Source organism: Myotis brandtii, unplaced genomic scaffold (assembly GCF_000412655.1).
Source record: "Myotis brandtii unplaced genomic scaffold, ASM41265v1 scaffold4, whole genome shotgun sequence".
In the NCBI taxonomy this organism is placed as follows: domain Eukaryota; kingdom Metazoa; phylum Chordata; class Mammalia; order Chiroptera; family Vespertilionidae; genus Myotis; species Myotis brandtii.
Genome location: NW_005365371.1, coordinates 8,077,414 through 8,087,234, shown reverse-complemented (window position 1 = coordinate 8,087,234; position 9,821 = coordinate 8,077,414). Strand labels below are relative to the sequence as shown.

The 9,821-nt window shown below is 33.9% G+C and overlaps 1 protein-coding gene across 3 annotated transcripts in view; it reads right to left on the bottom strand.

Annotated features, from left to right (window-relative positions):
* Positions 1–208: 208 nt before the first annotated feature.
* Positions 209–9,821, bottom strand: part of FGF12 (fibroblast growth factor 12) — a 550,024-nt gene continuing 540,411 nt past the window's right edge. For all 3 annotated transcript variants that reach the window (XM_005873210.2, XM_005873209.2, XM_005873207.2), the window contains one exon: positions 209–4,985. In XM_005873210.2, the coding sequence (XP_005873272.1) occupies positions 4,867–4,985 (119 nt within the window). In that variant the 3' untranslated portion in view covers positions 209–4,866. The remainder of the gene's footprint in view (positions 4,986–9,821) is intronic.

The window sequence follows — 9,821 nt, the reverse complement described above, 5'->3', positions numbered from 1 at the left end:
GAATGTGCTCTACTTTTTAATCTTAAAAAAAGAGAAGTGTTAGATTTACCACAGTGACTTTATATTTAGAAACTAATTTTTACTTTTGACTGCAGTGTTCAAAAATTTTTTACTTAATTCCCCACCTATAAAGGCATTTTTTTATTTTTTAATAAGGCACAGCACTTTTTCAGTGACATAATAGGATAAACACATTAAAAAAAGGAGAGACACTTCCCAAATAAATTTAATGTAAAAAAAGTGCAAGTATTTTATGTACATGCATGAGCATCTCAAGATTATAATTGCTTTTTAGTTTAGGAAGGTTGGGATGTATAAACATTTTACAAATCTGATCTCAAAAAGCCATAATTTGAATAATCTGTGCTTTAATGCAAAAACAAAACATGAATTTGTTCAGTTTCTCATACAACATGTTTATTAAACATTTCAGTGTCAATAATTTCTTAAGACTGCAACATTGAACCTTGTAATGGAGCTAATACCGATTCTACTCATGGGAGTATATTTTGGACTTTTGAACAACTTTAAGTGAAATGAATGTCACTGTCTTTTTAGGTTGTGCTTGGAGTGAAGACAAAGAAGCATCAATTCATTCTTTCCAACTAATAAAACATCTAATGGTGAAATCTATGACATTATTTTATGCTATTAGTATAATGTCAAATATATTTTTGCTTCTGTTTGATACCAAAAATCAACATGCCATCTCTGAACATTACCAATTTTCACTTATTTTAGATCTTACATATTGAATATTTAACTTGGGCTCCAGGAAAAAATCCTGAAAAAATAAAGATCAGCGTTTAGCATCTTTTTCCTGCCCTCAAACATAAAGTTTCAATTTGCTATGACTTATCATGGAATCTGTTTCAGGAAGTATAGGTTTATAATATAACTTTTTAGAAATAAAAAAATAATTGCCTCTGCATCAAAAAAGGGATTCAGATCATGAAGTTCTGAAGGAGCATGTGCTTTGACTATTGTTCCCACCTGTTTCTTCTTTTATTATAAAGTGGCAATTTATACTATCATTAGAAATATACATTTATATATAAAGTTTTACATTCAAATCTCTTTATTTTTGATTACCTATAACTAAATACCACAAATCAAATAAAAATCCTATATAATAAGTCCTTATTTCAGAAGCATATGTATATTTACACATATATATTTGTAGAACAATCCACTGTTTTAAATGTCATTTTGATTTTTAAAAAACGCTATTTACAATCTCAGCTTTTTATGATATTACAATGAGCGGGGAATTTTTATGCTTGAATGTGTTTCACCTTGTGCAGATGAAATGAAGCAACTTCATGGAAACCTTTCTCAGAGCAAGGCCTGGTACATTAAGCCATAAAAGTGCAATAATAGATTCATTATTTCTGGGTCTGTGTTTAAAAAAAAAATTACTGTTGATGTAGTCATGCTTCTTCACCAAGAAATCAGTGGTCCTAAGTTAGGACCTTCAAACTTTTCAATACATGTTAAGCCATTCTTGATCCTTTGACTTTGTCTTAATATTCTCATCTCTTGCTAGAGGCACCACAAGCTCACCCATCTATATATAATACCTATCTACAGCATTGTCATTGTCTTCAACACAGTTCTTCTAAAAAGCTATCTGGGTTATAAGGAGGTCCATAAAGCATCACAATGTTAATCAATTGACATCTCTTTATTGGGCCAGGTCTTTGTGGCTAAAAAATGTGCTATAAAATTCATATGTAAAATCCACAACCCAAACTATTACGGAGATCACGAATAGGTTTGCTTGCTATCCTCCAGTTTCCAGAGTCACAAAAGTCTCTGAATTAGCAAATGAGCTAAAGAACCATTTTGTTTCAAGACCTCAAACTTCTAGCTTAACAAGCAAATTGGGTATATTGGCCAGAAAACGATTTTGTGAGAGTCTCAAAAGTTTTGTTCTCATTCTTAAGCCCAGTGATTTCAAAACATGTTATAATAAGGACTCTTGGGCTAAACATGTCTTAACATATAGGTACAGAGCCAATTACAAAGCTTTGCTAGAAGTCATGTTTCTCCTGAGAATTAATTTTTTTAAAAAGCTTACTTCACTTATAGGAGAATAATTAAGGGATGAACTGAGACCCAGAATTTGGAATAATGAATATATCAAAGTAAAGAATTCTTTTACTTGAATAAACCTGAAAATAAACTATTTAAACTGGCTCATGTTTTTGGAGAAAACCAGATAATTATGTTTACATTTGCTAATTTTTTTTTAAAAAAAAACCTAGACTTTGAATACTGATGTTTTCTATGACAGGTTTTGAGTGCTCACAAAGGAAGCAGTAGTTAAGCAAATGCTCACCTGTGCTCTAAACCACAGTCAGGTTCATGTGATAATGTAATATGTTTCTGACTTATTCTCTGAACTTAACTGTAACTAAGACAAAGCTAACATCCAAAACATTTTACTGTGATGAACATTTGCTTAAATGATATAGAGGAAAAAATATATAAAAATTGGGGAGTTAGAACTCTGCTTCTTAACTGCTGTCAGGAAGGAAACAAATGACTCTAGATGACAAACAAGCAGCTACTGAAAACACATGGAAGAATTCTATTGCAGATTCATACCTCTATCATATTTTTCATAATATTTAACTGGATTAAATGTATTCTGTCATGAAGTCATCTGAGTAATTGATAACACTTTGTGAAAATGGTGTTACCGATGAGTTTGTGGTGAGTGTATACATGTGTGTGGACATAGCCCCATAAGTCTTTTCATGCTAAATGAGCCTGTGACCCATTTTGTAGAAGTCTCCTTTTTATGTCTTTAAAGAAAATAAGGCTTTGTGCTTGGGATTTGTTTGGTCCTGAAAGTGACAGGTGCATTTATAATCAAGTTGAATCAAGAGTGACAAGGAGAAATACAACCAGGTTTTTGTTTGTTTGTTTGTTTGTTTGTTTGTGTTTGTTTTTTTTACAAGGGCATTCTTTTCCAACATTCCCTTTTTTCTTTAATTTCAATGTCTTTATTTGTTACTTTCCAAGTATTTTGGTTAAACAAATATTTCTTGCAAATTTGTGCTCAAAATCCTTGCCTAGATACATAACTTTCATTCTTTGCAACTGATTAGGCAAATTCTTCCATTTTGTTTTCTGCTAATCTCCTGATAACATTAATGGAATACTTGGTGAAGTACAGGAACCACTATTGGAGAATAATGATTGTGTAGAGTGAGAGTAACTGTGGTGACCTTGAAAGAATACAGCAACCAATGGCAAGGTCATTGAAGTGAGGACCTAGAGTGTCTTCAAAGAGTATACATTTTAGGGAGTAATATTTGGAGCAATACATGCCGGACAGTAGAATTACAGGAGAAGTAACATGCTAAGTCTTCTCAATAATATCCATGAATCAGCATACATTTTTCTAACATCCTGTTTTGTTTTATTTTAATTTGGATGTCTCTACACCATTCCTGATTTGTAGGACTAAGTAGATCTATTTTTTCCAAGGCAAGTGAATAATGTTAATTTCTTCCCTAATATTTTCTAATACTTCAGTATTCCTAACTATGCATTTGCCTTACACTGAGTTTTTTTTTTTTTGCTACTTTTAGCTGCTCATACAACCCTGTCTGTTGAAACCATAGTTGTAAATTCCATATTGTTTCTCTAAACCCCTGAAAAATTAAGTCTATTACAAGTACCCAAGGAAACACACTTATTGTCACCTAGACTTATAAACAAGGATATGTATCCATCTGCTTCATAAAATAGTAAGTTAGGAATTTCACAGTCATGCCTCCCAACATCATGGCAGAGTTTGGAAAATGCTGTATACATAAAACTCTGGTAAGTTACAAAGGCAGACATAATTTGCTTTGTCCAATTTTCTAGGGTGTATTTTCTTATGTAAAATTCCTCTTCCTTCTTTCCTGCTGCAAGAGATGATAAAAATTCTCTCTAAGACAACTAGACATGCACCTATACTCTCAAAGTTGTCCACAAAGTCAAAAATCAGACCAAATAGTAAGAGCATGTAAATTGTACATCATTGCCCAGGCATGGTAATAACAAATAATTCCAAAAATTTACTTCAGTCTTAGAAAAAAAATTATCTAAATTAATAAAAAAAATGAGATCCTAGGTTAATATCTTTGATAAAAATATGACATTCTCTTAAGAGAATCTGAAACTTTTTATGAAGGAATTAAATTTGTTAATACCATTAGATTGAACAGAAGACTATCCTTTGTCTAAAACAATTTTAAATAATAACTTCAAAAATAAATTTTTAAATTTTTCTTGATGTTAAGTGATTCCTTATTACATATCTTCGAGGCATTAAAAATCTATAAGTAAATGTTCAATATCATGGTTTAAAAACATCCTGAAAACAGGATGTAATAATGTGTTAATTTCAGATACCCAAAGAAAATACAAAATCAAAACAAAGCACTCATCACAGCATTACCAAGAGCTTAAGCTATTTAGGGTATTACATCAATTTGTAAATTCAATTCTACAAAGCCCTTTTCTTTAAGGTAGTAACTTTATTTCTTCTTTATTACAGTTATGTCTTCATTACAATTAGCCCTCTAGTAATAAATGCATAATTTACTTTAATGTTTGTGGAGTCTTTATTTATTTTCCCCTTGCTTATATGTGTGCTAATCTTTGTGCATGTGCATTTTCTACCACACTGCAACAGGAAAGCTTGGGTTCAATGTTCCTGTCCTACACAAAGGAAGATTTTGGAAGCCACTAGGTCCTGTGTGCCATTTTATTTTTCTCTCCTTGGGTGGATTTATTGGAAGAAAATGGGTAAAGGAGAAGGGGAAAGGGAAGGGATGAGAGAGGGACAAAGGGAAGAGTTCTCAGCTATGTTGAATCTTGATTCACAACTTTGCCTCCATTCATGGTTGGTGTTCCAGAACTTTTCCTCGAACGCCCTTGTTTTTCTCCAATTTCATGTAGCGATGGCTCTCTGTACATACACACTGGAAAGCAAAATGGCAATAATTACTTGTTATAATTGTAGGCACCAATTTGGCCTCTATAAACATCTCAAATTATAGTTTGTTATTCACAATTTTCATCACGAGCTCTTCTTCCCACTGTAAAAACAAGTTTTAACTGGGTAATACATTTAATGAGTACACGTGATCCTCTTCCAATTCTATGAGTACAACCTCTTAAGTCTTCTTGAACCGCACATATATTAGTGATTCCTGTTCCCTTATAGATAAGGCTTCAGTCCTTACTTCAGTCCCTACTAACCTACACTACAGGATTTTCATCTAGAGTTAGAGAAGACATTAAGGGTATAACATTTAAAGAATAGAAAACTATATTTTGTTTCTTAGTCCTCAGTCTGCAATTTAGTTTGGGTAGGAAAAAATCCTTAATACATGCTTCTAATCTTACCCCACTGTAAATATAGGACACTGTTGTGGTAAATTGAAATAGTTATTGTCCTTTTTCAGAGTATCCTACGTAAGAAATGATAATGGGAGAGAAGTCAGAAAAAAAGGAAAAGAAAAAATAATCCCCCCCAGTTTTTCCAAGTACTCCAGATTTCCTTCACCAAAGGTAATGAATACAATCCATGGCTTCTTAGCTATTCAGCAATAGGAAAAGTGATTATGCAACCATGTGATTTCAGTTCACATCTATATAAACAGTTCATTTTCTCCTCCATTGTTCCTGACTGGCTCTGAAGCTCATTCATCTGTAAATTATCATGGCCATTGCTAGATTATTACACAGAAAGAACAGTGTTTTATAAGTCATACTTATTCTCATAAAATATGGTCAGCGTATTGAACACATTTAATAAGATTCATTATATTGTTGTGAGATAGATATGTGACTGTAGAAGAGCATATGGAATATTTCACTTAAATTCAAATGGTGAGTAGTGACAAAGACAATAAGAATGTAGGGTTTAAAATGCCTAATTGAGAGAACTTAATAAAAGCATAAAGGCCATTCATCAAATAAATGTACAAATGACTGTTTTATATCAGACAATATTAGTATACCCATATATCAATCAATATCCAACTTGGTGTTACCTCTACTATTACTAATGTCATCCAAAATTGCTAATAAAAACAAATGCAGGATGGCTATTATAAAAACTAAAAACAAACAAACAAACAAAAACAGAAAATAAGTGTTGGCAAATATGTGAAGAAACTGGAACCTTTGTACATTGCTGGTAGAAATATAAAATTCTCAGCCATTGTGGGAAACAATATGGTGATTATTCAAAAAATTAAACATAGAATTAGGATTACCATATGATCCAAAAATTCTACCTCTGGATATGTACCAAAAACAAATGAAAAGTAGAGACATGAACAGATATTTGCATACCCATGTTCATAGCAGCATTACTTACAATAGCCAAAAAATGGGATCAGCCAAAGCATCCATCAATGGATGAATGAATAAAAAAAAATGTGATGTATACATACGGTGAAATACTGTACAGCCTTAAAGGCAATTCTGACACAAGCATGGATGAACCTTGAGGACATTACACTAAGTGAAATATACTAGACACAAAATGACAAATAATTTATAATTCTATTTAAGTGAGATACCTACAGTACTTAAATTCATAGAAACAGAAAGTAGAATGATGGTGGCCAAGAGCTGGAAGAAGGGAGAATGAGAAGTTCATATTTAATGGGTACAGAGTTTCAGTTTGGAAATATGAAAAAGTTTTAGAGATGGATGGTAGTAATAGCTGTAGAGCAATGCAAATGTACTTAATGGCACTGAAATGTACACTTAAAATGGTAAATTTTGTGTTGTAAAATTAATAATTACATACAATTTAAACACAATTAATAATTACATATAATTTAAAAAATCACATACAGTTTAAAAACAATGCTCTGAGTGTAAGCTATAAAAAGAAGTGACTATTAAAGCCAGGGATGTCCTATTTGCCTGGGAAAAGCCAATATTTCCCCAATAGTAAAAAAAAATATTAGTTTTAAGAACTGTACTATGAAAGAGAGTGGAGATATAATTGAAGGGGTATAGCATTGGGGAGAAGATAGCAGAAGCTGATGAGAAAATCCTAAGAGTGCACTGCCTAATACAGCAGCCATTTAGCCATATGTGGTCATTGAGCACTTAAAATATGGCTAATCCTAATTCAAATGTGCTTTAAATATAAACACTATATTTGAAAGACCACACACATGCAAAAATATCTCGATAATAATGGCATATCTTTATAATAAAAGCATAAGAGACTGTTAGGGCAGAACAACCAGAATGACTGGTCACTATGATGCGCACTGACCACCGGGGGGCAGACGCTCAATGCAGGAGCCGCCCCTGGGTGGTCAGTGCGCTCGCACAAGGGGAGCATCGCTCAGCCAGAAGCCGGGCTTACAGCTGGCCAGCGCAGCGGTGGTGGTGGGAACCTCTCCTGCCTCTGCGGCAACACTAAGGAGCAGCAAGGCGAGCTGTAAGAAGCAGCAAGCAGGAGGGCGGTAAGGAGCAAGGGCTCCTGGACTGCGAGAGGGATGTCCGCCTGCTGGCTTAGGCCCGATCCCCACATAAGCTGGCAGTTGGACATCCCTTGAGGGTCCCGGACTATGAGAGGGTGCAGGCCGGGCTCTAGTACTGATTATAAATTGAAATGATCATATTTTGGATATACTGGGTTGAATTTATTATTAAAATTTATATCACTTTTTTGTTTTTTAAATGTGATTACTAGAATATTTTAAATAATTAATATAGCTCATAATATTTCTATTAGGCAGTGCTATCTTAGAAGAATTTGCTGTTCTCTGGAAGAGAAGTGCTTTGATGAGAACTAAAGCTATAAATCACTATATGACGGGGAGGTTGGTTGAGAAAACTTCCTGACCTTATTGGACCTGACCTCCATATGAAGACTTTGAAGAAGCAGAGTGTTGTGAATGGAAAGTGCCAAGATAGAGCCATTTATGTAGAGGGAACTAAAGTGAAGGCAGGAGGCTATAAAGGATTTTGCATTATGCAGGTCCTACTTATGAATGTTGAACCATTTGGCTAACCATGAAACTGCATTATGGATTTTACTTCCCCCTTACCATGGCAACCAGATCACCTACATTCTTCACTTTGAAAAGAACCAATCCTTTCACCAGCCAGTATCATCCATATACATCAAGGGCCTAAATGGGAACAGCACTTGAAGTTTTTGCATCCTTCATTTACATATTGGACCTAATCATTCCCTGTTAACTAGCCACATCCTTCATTTGCATGGAGGCCCTAAATGACAGCTGCACTTGTGGTTTTTGCTTTTTAGAAACCCTGACTTCCTTTGTCCTCTCTAGAGCAAATTTACCTGAATCTGTGCTTCCGGATTACAATCCCTTGTTCAGATAAATACTTTTTTATTCTTTGTTACAACGTAAGCATTTATTTTGGTTAAAGGCATCTTAGATGTCTTTGATAGGATTAACTGGTTCACAAAACATTTACTAACCCTTTTAACTCAGCTTAACTAATCTTACAGCACTTTAATTCTATTACTGACATTTCATTTTTTCTCTTCTCAAATTTAAATTACTCTTTGCTAACTAATATCCAAAGATTAATTTGTTCAAGCATTAATTTGTTCATTTATTCTATGAACAGGTGAATATTTACTTTGTACCAGGCAATCTGCCTGATTCTGTGTCATCTGCAAGAAATGACCTCTTAACTCCTGCCCTCAAGGAGCTCAAAGCTGAGAGAGAGCGCACAAAACACAGGGTAGGAAGGGCCATAGCAGAGCGTTAAATGGAAAGGAGTAAATAAGAAAGCTATCTGATTTAATCCTAAAAGATGCAGAGGGTTTAGAGAGATGAATGATCTAATAAATAAGGATGAAGAGATGAAATGCTGGTTGTATAAGAAAAACATTGACTGGCTGCAGAATGGGGTAAAATAGAGAAGTGGTGAGAGGTAGGATTGACAGGGCTAATTTGTGTCAGACATCCTGAATTCCTGGCTAGACCATTGAAACTGTGATTATGATATATATCAGCCTCAACTTGATAGTAAATGCAGAGTTAATAATATGTCCATCAAGTATATGAGTGCATAGGGGGGAATCTATTTAGTCAATCTCTTTATCTAGAAAAATATCTAAGTATGTTTTCACGACATGAATACAGCCAGTCAGATTAGTCAAGAAGAATCTGTCAAACTGAATCTTACTGCATGGATTCCATAGGAAAAGGTTGGGAGCATTTGAAAATTTCATTAGTTGTTCTGATGCCCTGTGAACACAATCTTATGTTTTAGGAACAAACCTGGCTGAGGTACCATTACGTATGAGAAAAGCTGTTTATCTAATATAGATAACTAGAGGCCCGGTGCATTATATTTAATATACTCCAAGTACTATAGTTTTGACTGCAATTGAAAGTGGGGTTCGCTCAGTCAAGCTAACTGACATGTTGAGAAGAGTTATCCTTTTGTTTTGTAGGGAGCTTATTTTAAGCACTTAAGAAAACTAAACAACAAATGATAAATCAAGAGTTACCAATCCCACATGTGAAAATAACATACTTTACTGTACAGTAAACACTAATCACAATTTTAAATAGCTACCAGTTAGTGGGGAAACCTTTAAGAAGCCTGTCTAGGAAACTGTCTAGGTTCTGATCATCAATAGTTCTATAAGTCTATATCTCTTGAAATTGTGCTCCTCAAAGCATTCCTATCCCATGCAAGACTAAGTTTTTCTCTTCCTAATTATCAGGATCTTATTATTAATTGCAAAGAATCCTAGTAGTTCATAGTACAGTGAAGTTTAAAGAGAGGTCTTT